Source organism: Pungitius pungitius, chromosome 11 (genome assembly GCF_949316345.1).
Source record: "Pungitius pungitius chromosome 11, fPunPun2.1, whole genome shotgun sequence".
NCBI lineage: Eukaryota > Metazoa > Chordata > Actinopteri > Perciformes > Gasterosteidae > Pungitius > Pungitius pungitius.
In genome coordinates this window covers 7225660-7242546 of record NC_084910.1, presented here as the reverse complement: position 1 = coordinate 7242546, position 16887 = coordinate 7225660, and the positions used below count along the sequence as shown (strand labels likewise).

Below are 16887 nucleotides of genomic sequence, written 5' to 3'. Positions count from 1 at the left end.
ATAAAGATGTAAATCCCTGCTAGAGGCTACAATGTTTATTAAATCCTGTGACATTAGTGTAGTTGATAACAGACAGCATGCTAGTGCTAGAGGCAAGGCCATGGGAGAAGGGTCTGAAAGCTAACATGAACTTTCATTAGGATTTCTAGGTCTGTATTTCTTTGTTTGCAATGTAGATCTGTTGCACTTATTAGAAATACCATTGATAATCCAAAAAATAGGTCCATGCTTAGGTGACCTCAGTTCATACATAAATCATATTTTGATGTTCCCTTTATTAAAATAACTTTGTCTCAGTGGATCGAGGAAGAGCAAGGTCCTTCAATCAGAGGATTGGTGGTTCAACCACCGCCTCGGCTATTATGTGTAATATATTATATTTTTAGTACCGGTACTTCATTTAAAAAGTGTTCCGCTGCCTGTGCGGCTGCCTGCACGCATTGGCTGGGTGGGCGGGGCTACCGGCTCTCACATGCAACAGGCAGCCGTCACTCACAGAGTCATCTCAGGGAGACATGTCCTCATGTGACCATCCTCGGCTTGTTGAAAGAAAAGATGCCAGAAGTGAGATCTGGAAATACTCTAGGTACGAAGTATTTATTATTTTACGCATTTTTTGGTCTAAAAAAATCTTGTGTTGCATTTGCTGATGTTTGACTGCGCTGGTTCATGTCCAACCTCGGCGACATCAATGTCCAAGCGTGTAATAGCTGCTAACATCGCTAACGAGACGTCTTGCTAGCGGCTAAACACTAAAGTGTCACAGATGCGCCATTTACCGTCAGGAACCAGCGCGGATTGTTTTTTTGCGTAATAAATCACATGTGTGGCGTGAGTGAGTGTGAAAACATGCAAAAGCATGTGTCACATAGCTGTGTATAATCAATGCTTTTTTACCATGTCGTTTTCATTAATATCATGCTGTGGGCTAATACTAATATGAATGCTATTTTGTTAAGTGTTCAAAAAGCTTGGCAGGAAAACCTTACAGATGTTTTATTCATTACTATCATAAATAAATATTCCAGCATCTTATTTGTGGTGTTGTATCGAAAAGAATCGAGTATCGAAATATTTTGCCAGGTATAGTGTCGAAGTCAGAATTTTGGTATCGGGACAACCAGTGGGAGGTTAATATTAATTACAAATGCATTACAAACACATCCAATATGTCACGCTAAAAAAAAACGGACCTTGGTCCGAGCTGCATTGGTTACTCTTTAACCATGACGGTAGGTGCCCCCCCCCCCCCTCCCCCGTATCGTCCGCCCCACCCCACCGTTGGCCGTAGCGTAGGGCAGCGTATTCTCCTCTCCCCCATAGTAGCTTTTGCTCGCGGATGTTTGATTTACGCGCGCACATGAACCTGATTTGCACCCCCGAATTTTGACAGTGATTTGCTGCCATACACTGGCTCCTTCATGCTGGCTGGAGAAGAGTACAGTTGACTTTGTGTTATGACTGCGAGAGTAATCACACAATATCAAGCACAAGAAACTATACACACAGTGTGACTGACTGGGCGACACATTGTACTAACAGCATAAAAGATGGCAGTTCTGAATGGGAGCCATACGTAAACCTCCTCGAAATGTGATCAAGGCGGTGGGTCTCCAATTTTATACTTTTTCAGTGTTCCAAATGGTCTTTTTTTAAAAAGATTCTTACATGCAGGATGCAGGACAAACTGCCAATGCCTTTGTCAACCAGCACCGCAAATTATTCTGCTGACTTTTTCAAGGAGAGCGAAAACATGTCAGAAATAGAAACAGAAATACATACCATCAATTATGGTGAGTGATAACAAAGTGTTATTGTCATTGGGGTAATGGTGGTGCATGGGGTAGGGTTGGCAGCTCCCGGCTGCCCCATGTGCCATGTCGAAGTGTCCCTGAGAAAGACACCTAACCCCTAATTGCTCACCAGGCAAAAATGTAACGCGTGATTTATAATGCAATGTAAGTCGCTTTAGATAAAAGCGTCAGCTATATGACATGTAATGTAATGTCTTGAAATGATTTAACGGTCGTTAGCTACGAAGGCTTGCTAGCTATCTAACGTTAGCTAACGTCAGACAGAGTGCAGTTTCTCCTCTCCTCATAAGTTACTACCATCTTTTGGTTAACAGCCAATCCTCTATTTAGGTAACATACAATTAGTTGAGACTGTAGTTGACGGTTCAAGGTTTACATGTTTTGTTCTTTGTCTTCACAGAAGCATGGAGCAATCAGCTCAATAACAGCCAACAGTGGAAGCTGTGAATCCGATGCAACGACAGCGTTCTCCAGGATGCGCAAGCTGTTTGACATTGGTTCACATATTGCTTAACACGGGAAACTACAAAGAAAAAAAAAAACAGTAGACTACTGCCTAATAGTCTTATTGCTGCCATTTGATGACAAATGCATGTACAGGAAGCCCAAATAAGAATAATTATTATGTTTAACAAAGGATAAATGTTATTTCACAAGTTTTAAATATATGCCCCCAATTTTTTATAAAATGCCACTGGTTTTTAGTCGGTGGGGGCAAAAATTGCCCCTGAAATATAATGTAAATTTCCTACCCTGTTGCTCATAAATATGGATGGACACACAATCTTTGACATATAATACTTATTTCCTCAATGGCTTAATAGATCGTTGATAAAAAAAAAGCTGTGGAACCACACCAGGTCCCTACTCTCCAAAACCGGGTTGGTCTAATAGGTTAAGACTAAATGTATTAACTCATTCTGCAACATACTGAATCACCACTGAATAATCATGACAAATGGCAGATAATCAAAAAGTAATTACCATAACAAATAGACAGAAGAAAGAAAAGTGGTAGGAGAACTATCTAGGTCCACTAGATGAGCAATGAATCATGTTGAGAACACCCACCATTCAGCATCCTGTTACATATCCACCGGCTGATTCACCACAGAGGAAGAATTCATCTCAGACATGCCACAGAATAATAAAAGCTCAGATGATATTAATAAACTTGAGAAAACATTCAATCCGCTTTTCTAACTTTAAAGTTATATAATATGTAAATGTCCAACGTGATACAGTGAATCATATCTCCATGACACAACTATACACCTACACACCCTACGGGGCCCTATTTCATATTCAGAAAACTCATTCTCAAATCATTCATCGAAAATCAGTATTTTCCTGTATTCTGGTCATTTAATTGTATTATTTCCCGGGACTCTAGTAAGCAAAGCTGATACATCTTCAAATATGATGCTAACCATCTCTGTCTTGTCATACAATTTCAATATGGCTGTATTCAGTCAGTGCAAAGCCCAGCAGTGGAGGTCTGAACCCTTCACCCAAAGACAAAACAAAGCGGCTTTTAGCAGAGCTTGCAGGTACAACACCCAAACGGCTACTTCCTCAGGGCCTTGAATGTGCTTCTAGTGATGGTGACCTCTGAGGCCGAGGGTGCGAATGGCCAATTAGCTCCTACTAGCAGCTTCATTTCAGCAGCTATGCCACACTAGGCACAGTCTGTCTCCCTTGTGTCACTTCGCTGTAAATAGATATATAAAAATGGTTATTTGTTGAATGTAGTTGTACAAGAGGAACACAGAGAAAGGGATACCACTTTCTGTATAAAATATGTGATTTTAGGCTTATTAAATTATGTCAATCACATAACCGAATGAGCTACTAATAGAAATCCTCCCTGCCTTCACTTAACTGGAATTCTTACACCAATCAGTCAGCCTATATGTTAAATGTAGTTAAATCACAAAAAGACACATTTAAAAAAAAAAAATACATTCAAAGACTGAAGTCTAAACTAAATCAATCATCGGTCAACATGTGGCTTCCTGCCAGAATAACACAGCTCTTATGTTAGAAGAGGAAAGGACTGGAACACCCTCACATTGCAGAAATATGACAAAGAGAAGGAATGGCAAACAGTCCTCACGCACAACCTCTGGGCACCACATGTTTACAGAGCATTACACAACACAAACATCTGTGATTCCTTTTTGATAGAAAACCACGAAGAGGCATCCCGGATGGCCTCCCATCCCCCGTCCTGCCTGCCTCCTAACTCATCCCCTCCCCTCCTCCTCTTCTTCCTCTTCCTCACGTCCCTCCCTCAGATGCAGCATCTGTCACTTAATGCAGAAAAACACAGGGAGAAAAGGAGAGATTTCTCCAGCTTTTACCTTTCAATGTAGGGAGTGATGTGCGCTTTGATTCAGCTCAGATGTTAATGCTCCTCAGCCTCTGCTAACAACATCATGTGACCAGACCACCTGCCCCTGCTGCCTGGTCATATGACAGGATTAGCCCCTGCAAGGATTTCTGGGATGTGTAGTTGAGGGGATGGCAAAGACGGGATTTTATTCTAAATGACATCTTGTGTGGTGTAAGGTGTAAATTCTTTAAATGAATATTTTAATATATTTAAAGTATAATATGACAATATAAAAATTGGACATTACAATTTTTTTTGATTTAAGGATGATAAATTGTTGGATTATTTAATAATGCAGTAAATTGTAAGAAACAATGACATTTTCACCTTTTTCTTAATCTTGAACTAATATTTTGGTGTGATGACAAGCAATGTCAATAATACATATCACACTATCTGAATATCAAACCAGGGTTCATACACATTGACTTTTCCATGACTTCAACGACCAAAATGTTGATATCTTATTCAATTCAATTCAATTCATTTTATTTTGTATAGCCCAAAATCGCAAATTACAAATTTGCCTCAGAGGGCTTTACAGTCTGTACACATGCAACATCCTCTGTCCCGAAACCCTCACATCGGCACAGGAAAAACTCCCCAAAATATGAATGAACTTATGTGTGAAATCTTAGTGTGTACATGAATAAGTGAGAAAATATAGTATTTAAACAACAATGCCAAATCCAAGGCATACAGTGTTTCCCCTACCATTCAGGAAATTGTTTTTTTTTACTTCAAATTATGGACAATATTTCCAACAAAATATGAGCCAGAAATGTACTTACTTGATTGGAATTTTGGGAATATTAATCATTTAATTCATGCTCATTGTGCGGAAGCTAAAGATATGTCACATATATTGAAAGCATTAATGTTGTATTGACTCCTTGTGTGTCTCAATGTAACGACGCCATGAATGCAGCAGGTGCAACACCAGGAGAGTATATCGTTTATCTACCATGTGACATTTTATTTATTGTATATTAAGTTGACGCTTTGCTGTTTGAAAAGAATCAAACGATCTCCTGCCATTCGCACAACAAAAGGAAGTCACGTGTCAGCAGCTCAACGACAAACACTGAAGGAACAAGCTACACCTTGCTGCCGTCAGCAGACTGGCTGCGCGCGTCGGAAAATGTTTGCCATATCGAATGGCTCCACATTACTCACATTCGTAACTCATGACATGCACTTTTCCACATGTAGCCAACCATGGTTAAATCTGCACATCCCTGGCACAGTGGATGATTCCTGAGCTGCTGTTCCTATGCCCACCAAACTTTTCCGTTAAAGTGCGTTCACACAACCATAAGGCAAACTATTTGCGCTGCGAGTATGAGAGCGTTCTGCTTAGGTTTTTGGGGTAAATGAACCACATTTACATATAAATAAAAAAAATTCCATGACTTTTCTAAAACTTTTGGGATGAATAATTGTTAAAAAAAAAGAATATTATTCTAAAATTTCCCTTTACAAATATACATCAAGAAATGGATGTTGAAATCCCCACACTGCTGCCACGCCGTGCGGGTACAAGGGCAAAGAGGGAGGACTTAGATGAGGAGTTCAGGGCTTTAATAGTAGAAAAATAAAAAATAACTCAAAATCCCAAAAACTCAAAATCGCTCCAACAAAACCAAGACAAGAAGGGGAAGGGGAAAAAAACGACGACGAGGCGCGGCAAGGACCTGGCACAACCACAATGCATGGGGGCACGACGCAACACTGATACATGCAACAGGCCATGACGCGACAAGAGACAAGAGACTGTTAGGATATTCCTTATCCACCCGAGTTGGTTGATAGAAGAATCCACTGCAGGAAATTAGTTAAAAAGTTTAACATTTATTTAGAAGAGAAAAAGTTGTACATGAGCAATTCTCCGCAGATATATCTGGAGACAATGAAATACGCATCGCAAGCAAATCCCTTCCAAAGTCCGCCTGCCTTCTGGCACTGACCTGTTTTAATCCCTCTGGTGCCCTTGAACGTTGGTTCAACCCAGTTCATCCTTCTGTAACAAACGCCTTCCCCGAACAATGAGTGTCTGGTACTCTCTCCTGCCGCCTTCGGCCTTGCCCTGAAAATGGGTTCAAACTGGCTCTCCCTTCGGTCGCAGGTGTGTTATCTCAGATAATATTTTATCTTCATTTTTCCTGTGCTCTCTCTTCCACCATTCACATTGTCTGCCTTATAAGGACCGATCCGGTCACGCCATCTGTCCTACAAGCGGACATCTATTCTACAAGCTAAAAAGTAAATACAAGAAGACACACACAGAGAACCCCACATCCCACAATTTCCCCCTTTTGATCTCTTACAGAGATCACCCTAACTAATGGAGTAAGTCTGCCGGGTCGACCTCCTCCTCTAAGTCCTCTACGCCCTTCAAGGCCAACAATGGCATCATGTTCCCCCCCTCAGGTTGAATCGCTGTGGAGATAAGGCGTAAACAGAGCGCTCTGGCACAGGGAATAAAACAACAACCGCAAGTGACGAGTATGCCCACAAAGGTCGCTAAAGAGTCCTCCACCCCTGGAGCCGTTGCCCATCATGCCGGTCTGTTGTGATACTGATGGAGGAGGGCCTCCCCCCGGACCTTTAAACCTCTTACCTTACACCACGCCCTGTCTTTTCGTGTCTGACTTTGAGAAGGGACCCCCAAGTGTTGGTTCTGTCGCTTACTGTGGCTCGCTTCCTTTCCACTAGATTACACAAACAACTCACAGAAAGATATACCCAAAAACAACCCAAGCTATATAGTATCAACACTGTAATAACACTCAAACAAACAAGGTGGAACCTGTGACAGCTAAGTATATAAGAGCTAATGCAATAACAACCGTTACCCCCCCCATAGCAATTATGGAAATATTAAGCGTGCTCAACATTCTCTATTTCAACTAAACTAACTGCGGAGAATTGAGAAAGATAGAACAGAGGAGAGGAGAGGATAGCATTGTGCATTTCTTCGTCGCTGGTCTTCTTCTTTTGTTGTAGACAGTCAACACAGAACACCATGCACTGGGTGTCTGTCGGTCACTGCCCGCCGAGAGCACGTCCGGGCACTATCCAGCGCCCAGTTCCGTCTCTTTCTGCTGCGTTGTCAGGATGTCCTGAAGAGTGCGACCCGGTTCGTCCGCGGGGGCGCACTGGCTCCAGTGGTACCAGGTGTCCCCTTTCCCTCTCAGCCTCACAGCGTGTGAGGTTCTCTCCTCCACCTGGTATGGTCCTGTCCACCGTGGCTCCGACCACTTCCTCTTAATGACCCTCAGGAGGACCCAGGCTGTTGTGTGGGGATCAGGGGTGTTCTGCCCTCCGGTTCTGTCTTGCACCTGGACCGCAAAATCTGAAACGAGAGCTCGTAGTTCGTTATATTGACTTGCATACTCACCTGTCGGTGTCTCCGGGTCAGGCTGGAGCTTCAAGCCTGCGCTTGGTCCGGGAAACTGTCTTCCAGTGGTCAGCTCGTATGGGGTGAAACCTGTACCCTGATTGACTGAGCTTCTGATGGCCATTAATGCAAGTGGGAGGGCTTGAACCCAGGTTAAATTTGTCTGTGCACAGATTTTAGCCAATTTTGTTTTAAGTTTTGGTTCATGCATTCTACTTTCCCTTGGGATTGGGGGTGATATACTGTACCAAAAGCATGTTTCAGACCCAACATTCTCTCCACTTCTTGTAGGTCATGATTTTTGAAGTGTGTGCCGTTGTCAGACCTGACTTTCTCAGGGAACCCATGTCTTGGTATGTAATGGTTTATCAAACATTTGATAACAGATTTACTGTCCTCTTTTTTTGTGGGCCACGCCTCTGGCCAGCCGGTCAAGGCGTCCACGCATACCAGGAGATACCTTTTACCTTCGCATCGGGTGATCATGTCAGTGTAGTCGATGACTATTTCCCGTCCCGGGACCAATGTCAACGGAAACACCCCCATCTCCGGCTTCACCGTCGGTTTTGGGTTAAACGTGATGCATATTTTACAGGTCTTAACATATTCACGTGTCATGTCTGCCAAAAACGGATGCCACCAGTGACAAAGATTCCTATTCATCTGTTTGTCTCCCACATGTGCCATCCCGTGTGCCTCCTGCAAACACCTGTTTCTGATTTCAGGTGGTAGCACTGGACGACCGTCCGGGGACCTCCAGAGGCCTCCAGCCTCCGTAGCCCCTCTTTGTTTCCACACCGTTTTCTCCTGTGGAGACGCCCCCTTTTGGGCTTCTGCAATTTGCTCCTCATTAAGTTGTGGCCCCAACTGTCCCTCTTCTTCTGCATTTACCATTTGGAGCCCCATTTGATACCCTGCAGCCTGTTTTGCAGCTTGATCTGCTGCCTGGTTTCCCTTTGCCACCGTGCTGTTGGACTGCTCGTGTCCTTTACACTTTATAATGGCCACTGTGCTTGGTAGAGCCAAGGCTGCCGCCAAGTCTTTCATTTCTGGTTCGTGTTTAATCGGTTTTCCTCCAGCCGTCAGAAAACCTGCTCTTAACCACTGCCCCAGCTCCACGTGAGCTGCTCCTACCGCATAAGCCGAGTCAGTATATATGTTTACTGCCTTCCCTTCTGCCAGCTGTAGCGCTCTTATCAGCGCGAGTACCTCCGCTCTCTGTGCTGACCGTTGACCCTGAATTCTTCCCGCTTCCAGAACCTCTGTTCCTGCCCCATTACTTCTGACTACCGCGTATCCGGACTGCAACCCATGTTGTGGATGTCTGAAGCAGCTGCCATCAGTGAACAATTGCCAATCAAAGTGTGTCAGTGGTGTGCTTTTTAAGTCGGTTCGTGCTTTTGCTTCCAGCTCCACCTTGTACTCACATTGGTGTGGTTCCCCCTCTCCCATGTGATCAGCCATGTTGATGCCTTCATGTGTGAAGGTGAGGTTTGGAGCTTCTAACAGCTTGCTCAGCCTTCTTTGTCTTAGTAACGTCATCGTGAAAGTTTGTGAGTTTACATAAGCTACTATGCTGTGTGTTGTTAGCACGTGTAGTGGGTGGCCCATGACTATGTGTGCTGTTTTCATTAATAGCTTTGCAACCCCTGCTGCGTGTTGTGTGCATTCATGGTGTCGTTTTTCCATGTTGTCCATCATGGCACTGATATACAGAAGCACCTTCCTTTTACCCTCCCCCTTTTTCTGAACGAAACCCCATTTACTACCCCCGTTGTTTCAGAAACGTCCAGGTAAAACGGCGCGCTGTAATCTGGAACTGCAAGGTCTGCGGCCTGCGCCAGCTCTGTTTTTAGTGTAATAAATGCCTCCTCCGCCTCTTGGTCCCAATCGAGTTCAGCAGTGAGGTTCCTCATCCCCTTCTCGTTTACCTTTGCACGTAGAATCTGAGTGAGATTTGAATAACGCGGAATGAATTGTCTGCTGAACCCCGTGAGTCCTAGGAAGGAAAGCATTTCCTTTACACTCTGTGGACGCGAATGGTGGAGAATACTGGACCTGTGCGCGGCTGAGAGCCCTGAGCCGCTTCCTGACAGCACTCTCCCCAGAAACGAAACCTGCCGCCTGGCGACCTGCAACTTTGACTTACTGACCTTGAAACCGGTCGTGGCCAACCAGCGTAAGATGGTGTCTGTTGCTTCCACACAGGATTCAGCTGAAGTGGATGCGAGGAGGATATCGTCGACGTATTGGATCAGCGTCGTGCCCTCTGGGAGCGGACAACCTGTCAATGCTTGTTTTAACACTTGATTGAAAATACCAGGCGAAAGAGCAAATCCTTGCGGTAGCCGAGTATAACGTAGTTGCTTGTTCCCATATGTGAATGAGAATACATCCCGCAAGTCTTCCTGTAGGGGTATGCAAAAGAACGCGTTTGCCAAATCAATGCACGTGAACCATTGTTGTTGTGGTGTTAGACTAGTCAACGCAGTGTATGGGTTCGGGACGGGTACCGTTGTCGTTACCAGCATGTCGTTTATCTTTCTGAGATCATGTGTCATGCGATATTTACCAGTTGCTGCCTTTTCTACCGGAAGAATGGGCGTGTTCCAGGCAGACTGAGAGGGCTCCAGTACTCCTGACTTAATGAGTCCCTCTATAGTGTCCCTGATCCCCTCTGCCGCGGCTGGCTTGTGAGGGTATTGGGACTGCCAAATGGGGGGTCGCTTTTGAATTTCAAACGTTACTGGTTTACATGTGTTACAAAAACCTACGTCCGTCGGGCCTTCGGACCAGAGGTAGTCTGGAAGTTTCTCAAGAAGGATAGCTGTGTGGGGATGGTCGGTCTTCTCCCTTCCGTGGTCTCTGGACACCTGTTCGTGCGTTAAAATGACAGTGTTAGTCGCTTTCCCTGAAATTCTGTACATCTTAGCGGAAGGAGAAAAACAAACATCAGGCAGTTGAGTGCACACCCAGTCATCTAGCAGCACTGCTCGTTTAGTCATTGGACCCAAGTCTTTAGCCTGATGTTTGGGATGCAGAGCCAGCGATACATGTGGCACCGCCTCTTGGCTCATTAAATACCATTTCAATTGATCAGGAGAGAGGATAACAGCTGTGGCTACCCCTTCTGGGCCCACATAGAGGTTTTGGGACGTCACCTCCCACTCAGTGCTCTCTAAGTGCCCCATAAATTCATCCCAGTAGTAATCATCCCCTTGTCTATCATAGAACAATGTTACATGAGGCGGGTCAGGAGGTGAAACATACGGATCAAGAAGAGTTATCCAAGGCTTCCACTTTTGGTAAAGAGCCATCACCCCCGGGATGTCAGGACACTCAGGCTTTAGGAGGCCCCAGTAAATGTCTGCGCACTGTTGTTGTTGCAGTGGCTGCATCACCCACTGGCCATTAGTCTGTCCATTGTCATTGCAATGCAACACAGTTCCATCCAGCAATGTGACACTCAGTCCGTCCGGGCCGCACAAGATTGAAGCCCCTGTTTTGATGAGAAGATCCCTTCCCATAAGATTCACTGGAACTTGAGGTGAGACAACAAAAGAGTGAGTCAATGTCTGATTTCCCACTTTCACCGGTAGGGGGACTGTTATAGGCAGTTTCTGTGACACCCCGGAGAATCCCATAACGCTGACACTGTCTTTGGACATAGCAGACGAGCCCGCTGCTTGTATGGTGGAGTATGTGGCCCCAGTGTCAACGAGAAATGGAAGTTGTTGTTGCAGTACTGTGAGTGACAGCATGGGGTCTGCCCTGCCCCTGCTGTCGGAGTCTCCCATTGGGGTGTGTCACTGAGAGGCATCCGCCTCATGGCCCCAGTCCTCCAGTGCAGGGTATTGTCCCCTAGGTGGCGCAGCATGTGGATTGGGGGCCCAAGCCCCCCGAGACGGGACACCCCTGCCCCTCCCCTGTCTCTTCTTTTTGCTAGGACACTCCATGCGCCAGTGCCCCTCCATACCACAGTTGAAACAAGCGTCTCTCCCTTGGTAGCCGCCTCTTTCTCCTCCCCCACCGTATGATCCTCTCCGACCAGCGCCACCCCTGTAATTACTTCTGTAACCTCCCCGATAACCGCCCCCTCGGTTTGGGCCCCACCCCTGGGCTGTCCCATACGACGTCTCCTCCCATGGTGGGAGTGGATACAAATCTGGGGCGTTACCTTCAGCTGGGGCAGCCTGGACTGTCATCTGTCGCTCGTCTTTCCCTTTCTGCTTCTTGTCGCTCACTTCCTGTTTGACCTTAGTGAGCTGAAGCCTAAGAAGCTGAGCCTGTAATTCTTTTAGCTGCTTCTCTTCCCCTGTCGCTTCCTCAGTCGCGTCCTGTAAATGGTGCAGTAAATGTCTTTCCCACACAGCAGATTCACTTCCTGGCAAGTCTGGATTAGTGATCATTTTAGCTTTTACCCCCTCTGGTACTCCCTCCAGCACCGCCTGTCTGAACCATTCTCTCTGTATGCCCTCCGTTCCCGGATGATGGCTAGTGCTTTTTACCCAGGTCTCTTTACATTCGTCCAAATACGCGCGCGGGGTTTTCTTCGCGTCCCATGGTAATTTCGGTATTTTAGTCGACATTAGAAGTGGCCATTTCTCGCGCATTGCGTCCCCGATCTCCGTCGCGAAATACAAAAATCTGTCGTCATCGGCTTGTCGGGTCACCCCCGCTCTGTTTTCCACGTCCGCTAAATCATGTGCGGTCATGCATCTGGCTGCTACAGCCCTAAAGTCGCCGAGCGCCAGCGTGTGTCCGTTAGTAAGCGTATCGAGTTGTTTTAGCCACTTATCTCCCCCTTCAGATGGTGCAGGCATTTGCGCGACTAGAGCGGACACGTCTCCCAGCGACCACGGCTTGTATTTATTAACCCCTCGAGAAGACATGAATAACGGATACATTTTTCCCGGTTCCCCGTGAATCTCTGGGTCGCTGTTATCCCCGCATTCCCCGTTTTGCTCCTCCTGAGCCGAGGCAGAGCCTTTTTTTCCTCTCTCCCCCAAGTCTGGTGATTCCCCGTATCTCAATTGTGTTTTCACCCGCTCATTCGCCCCGGCTAAATACTTTCCCTTATCCGCCTTATTTCTCCGCTGCACTTCTGAGCTGTCCCTTCTCCCCGGAGTGCGTGAGTCCGTCCATTCTTTAAACCCCTCCCGATTTTGACGCGCTTCGAAAGGCCGGCTTTCCCCCGTTACCTCGTTGCCCCGACAACCCCGCAGTGGTACACTTTCTTCAACTTCCAACTCTCCCCCCGTTATATTTAATACAGGATACAACCCAGCAGGTGCAGAAGCCGAATTCACACCGTTTATTTCAACATCGTATGCCGGTGGTCTTTCCTCATTACACCGTTCCTGGTTATTTCTCCCCACGGCTTTACTTTTTATCCAGTACGAAAACAATGCGGACCTCATGTCCTCCACATCCTCCATCTCTTTACGAAGTTTTCCTTTTTTCAACACACTCGCCTTCTCGCGTTTCGACTCAAGCTCCTTCTTTTCTTCTCTACAAGCTCTCTCCTTCTCCCACAAAATCTGCGCCAGTGACAGCCTGTCTGCCAAACTAACGCCTTTCTTTTCTAACAACTTTCTCACCGCGCGTTCCGTGCGCTCCACAGCCTCATGCTTCTTTTTCCCGCTGGTTTCTCCACCCACCGCCACCAACAACAGCCTCAGCTGGTCGTTTATTATTTTCCATCGATACCCCGGCGCTGGCCCCCAGCCGCCGTCAACAGTTTCCCGATCATATTCATCTTCCATTCCAACAACAGTTCCCAGTTATATCGCTTTAACCCGCTCGGACAGCTGGTCACCTCAGTGTGACACAGTAAATGTTCTCCGCAGCTCCAGCAAGCTTCCCCGTTTGTTCTGAGAACTTATGTTATACTTCCAGAATTCTTTTATTGTAACGAAGGTTTATTTTAACCCTTCGAAATCAATGCATTATAACGGAAGTTTATCTTAACCTTCCGAGAATCAATGTATTACACCGAAAGTTTATGTTAACCTCTCGGTCATCAATGTATTACACCGAAAGTTTATGTTAACCTCTCGGTCATCAATGTATTACACCGAAAGTTTATATTAACCTCTCGGACCGTCTATGTTCTCAGTTTCCCCTCTTTTTTTTTTTTTTTTCTTTTTTCACTCTCCTGCTTGCTTGCACCCACACACACACACACACACACACACGAGCTGCTCAGAGACTGCAGCCCAGGATTTAAGGAGCTTTTACTCCTAGGGACTCCAACCCTGGGATTCGGGGGTCCTCAAATCCCCAGGACTCCAACCTAGCTACTTCAGCCCTCGTCAGGGTCTGATGGGGTTGCCAAACCAAAGACCAGTTTTCGGGGGTCCTCAAATCCCCAGGACACTCACCTAGCGACTTCAGCCCTCGTCAGGGTCTGATGGGGTTGCCAAACCAAAGACCAGTTTTCGGGGGTCCTCAAATCCCCAGGACACTCACCTAGCGACTTCAGCCCTCGTCAGGAACTGATGGGGTTGCCAAACCAAAGACTAGGATTCAAAATCCTTTTATTTGTGTCAGATCATTGATCCCTTGGTACTCGCCGGTACCCACCAAACCCAATAGGATCCCTGATCCTTTAATTTGTGTCGGATAGAAGATCCCTTGGTACTCGCCGGTACCTACTAAACCCAATAGTACTCGCCGGTACCTACTAAACCCAATAGGATCCCTGATCCTTTAATTTGTGTCGGATAGAAGATCCCTTGGTACTCGCCGGTACCTACTAAACCCAATAGTACTCGCCGGTACTATTGTTGTGCACTTTTACCGGTTTCCTTAATATTAACTTTAGCGAATTGCTCATGTATCAATTTGGTTCCTTCACCACCAATCCACAGCGTACTCCTTATTTTAGATTAATCAATATGCAGAATTAGTAACAGGTTTCTGCTTACCTTGTTTTGAGGCCGGCCTGGGAGTACGCAGTGTTCAGCAGGTGAAAGCTCTTGGACCGAATTCCCCCTGCAGGAAAACTCCTATCCCGGACGAGCCCCCAAAATTGTTAGGATATTCCTTATCCACCCGAGTTGGTTGATAGAAGAATCCACTGCAGGAAATTAGTTAAAAAGTTTAACATTTATTTAGAAGAGAAAAAGTTGTACATGAGCAATTCTCCGCAGATATATCTGGAGACAATGAAATACGCATCGCAAGCAAATCCCTTCCAAAGTCCGCCTGCCTTCTGGCACTGACCTGTTTTAATCCCTCTGGTGCCCTTGAACGTTGGTTCAACCCAGTTCATCCTTCTGTAACAAACGCCTTCCCCGAACAATGAGTGTCTGGTACTCTCTCCTGCCGCCTTCGGCCTTGCCCTGAAAATGGGTTCAAACTGGCTCTCCCTTCGGTCGCAGGTGTGTTATCTCAGATAATATTTTATCTTCATTTTTCCTGTGCTCTCTCTTCCACCATTCACATTGTCTGCCTTATAAGGACCGATCCGGTCACGCCATCTGTCCTACAAGCGGACATCTATTCTACAAGCTAAAAAGTAAATACAAGAAGACACACACAGAGAACCCCACATCCCACAAGACTCACAGGGCTTAAATACACAAGGGAGGTGCAGATGATTGGACACGGGGAAACAATCAAACACGGCACTCAATCACAGGTCAAGACAGGAAGTGAAGTTAGCACAGGGACACAAGAGACATGAAACTACAAAATAAAACAAGACAATAACCCAAACCGTGACACCTGCACAGAGATGCGTTTATGACACTGCATACTTAATTAGGGCCTGAGCCGACTGAAAGTCGGGCGAAGCCCTATTGTTTTTCGAAGAATTATTCTTTCGCCACTCCAATCTCATTTTTGGGGCCTTTGGCATATTCAAAAACTCTTGAATTTCGCTTCAGGAGTGCGAAAAATTCTTCGGGTCGCGCAATTAGAAGATAAAAAAAGTGCTCTCTAGCGCCCCCGTAACTGCTCTCTCTGGGGAAATGTTTGCCCACTTTTACCGATGTACTTGAACCTTTGCACGCAGGTGCTCTTGGATGTGCTCTACAAATAAGTCAATCATGGTATGCAAATGCTACCTAGGCATGAGCTTGCGTCCATTTTGGACAATTTTTGACGATTCTCTTCAAAATCTAAAATGTTATAACTCCAAGGAACGTCTCTCGGTTACGTATGTAACCTTCGTTCCCTGAAGGGGGCGAGACGCTGCGTGACCGCCTCTGCGTGACCGCGTCATGAAGCACGTGTGAAATCGGTAGAATGGGCCCGGACAGCCAAGGTGCGGGCTGGCCGGCCGATTCATAAGCAAGCGTGATGGCCTCAACCACCCACTTGCTCATCCTCTGCTTAGTCACCGGGCCGCCAGTGTTGGGAGGCCCGAAACACACAAACAGCTGTTCGGAGAGCCTACACAGGGAGGTGCTGCGGACGTACAGGTCTAGGGCTCTGAATGGGCAGAGGAGGTTAAGCTTCGCCTGGTCCGACGCTTTTTCTTCTCAGGAACGGGGGAGGACAGAAAGCCTGCAGCACCATAGGCCCAACCGTAGCGGACGGGACCTTAGGAATATAGCCGGGGGAAGGTAGTAAGAACGCCTTCATCATACCGGGTGCAAATTCCAAGCACAATGGGGCCACCGAGGGGGCTTGCATATCTCCAACTCTTTTGAGGGAAGAAATAGCAAGCAGGAAGAGGGTCTTAAGAGCCACATACTTCACTGCAACCTCCGCCATGGGCTCAAAGGGAGCACCGGAGAGACCCTCTAGTACGATGGCCAAGTCCCAAGACGGAACTCCAGTGCTGGCTGCTGGCCTTAGCCTCAGGGTGCCATGAAGGAAGCGGGATGCCAGCGGGTGTCTCCCCAGAGAACGCCCGTCTAGTGGGGCATGGGTTGCAGACAGGGCCGCCACATAAACTTTGATGGTGGACGGGAATAAACCTGTGGCAAAACGCTCCTGCAGGAACTCCAGTACTGAACCGACTGGGCAGTTAACTGGGTCCAGCTGTCGTTGCCCACACCAAGTGGCAAAGAGCTTCCATCTACCGGCAGACGCCTTCCTCGTGGCGCGGGCTCTGGAGTGGAGGATGGTCTCCACGACTTCGGTCGAGAGACCGGCTCCTAGGAGGCGGTCCCCTCGAGGGCCACGCCGATGGTTTCCATAGCTCGAGGCGAGGGTAAACAATGGACCCCGACGCTTGAGACAGCAGGTCCACCCTGATGGGGGTCTCCAATGGAGGACCTGCAAGGAGCGACAAAAGGTCCGCGAACCATACTAGGGCCGGCCAG

At 46.7% G+C, this 16887-nt stretch overlaps 2 protein-coding genes across 12 annotated transcripts in view; both read right to left on the bottom strand.

The window, feature by feature from the left end:
• The window catches only part of tsnare1 (T-SNARE Domain Containing 1), a 161088-nt gene extending 156821 nt beyond the window's left edge, over nucleotides 1-4267 (bottom strand). For all 7 annotated transcript variants that reach the window (XR_009957046.1, XR_009957045.1, XR_009957047.1 and 4 more), the window contains exon 1: nucleotides 4178-4267. The gene's annotated coding sequence lies outside the window, so the exon portion shown is untranslated. The remainder of the gene's footprint in view (nucleotides 1-4177) is intronic.
• A 1777-nt stretch (nucleotides 4268-6044) lies between these two features.
• On the bottom strand, nucleotides 6045-15170 carry LOC134132862 (uncharacterized). 5 transcript variants are annotated; one of them, XR_009957058.1, is made up of 4 exons: nucleotides 14837-15170; nucleotides 10880-14690; nucleotides 10384-10482; nucleotides 6045-7564 (listed from the first exon to the last, which is right to left on the bottom strand). XR_009957058.1 is itself a non-coding variant. In XM_062565479.1 (3 exons), the coding sequence occupies exons 1-2, from the start codon at nucleotides 13372-13374 to the stop codon at nucleotides 10424-10426; spliced, it is 1647 nt and encodes a 548-aa protein (XP_062421463.1). In that variant the 5' UTR covers nucleotides 13375-15170; the 3' UTR covers nucleotides 6045-7564; nucleotides 10384-10423. The 5 variants fall into 5 exon arrangements, 3 of the variants coding, with proteins under 3 accessions (XP_062421463.1, XP_062421464.1, XP_062421465.1); XR_009957059.1 differs by having other exon boundaries at nucleotides 14539-15170; XM_062565479.1 differs by having other exon boundaries at nucleotides 11787-15170.
• Between the last annotated feature and the right edge of the window lie 1717 nt (nucleotides 15171-16887).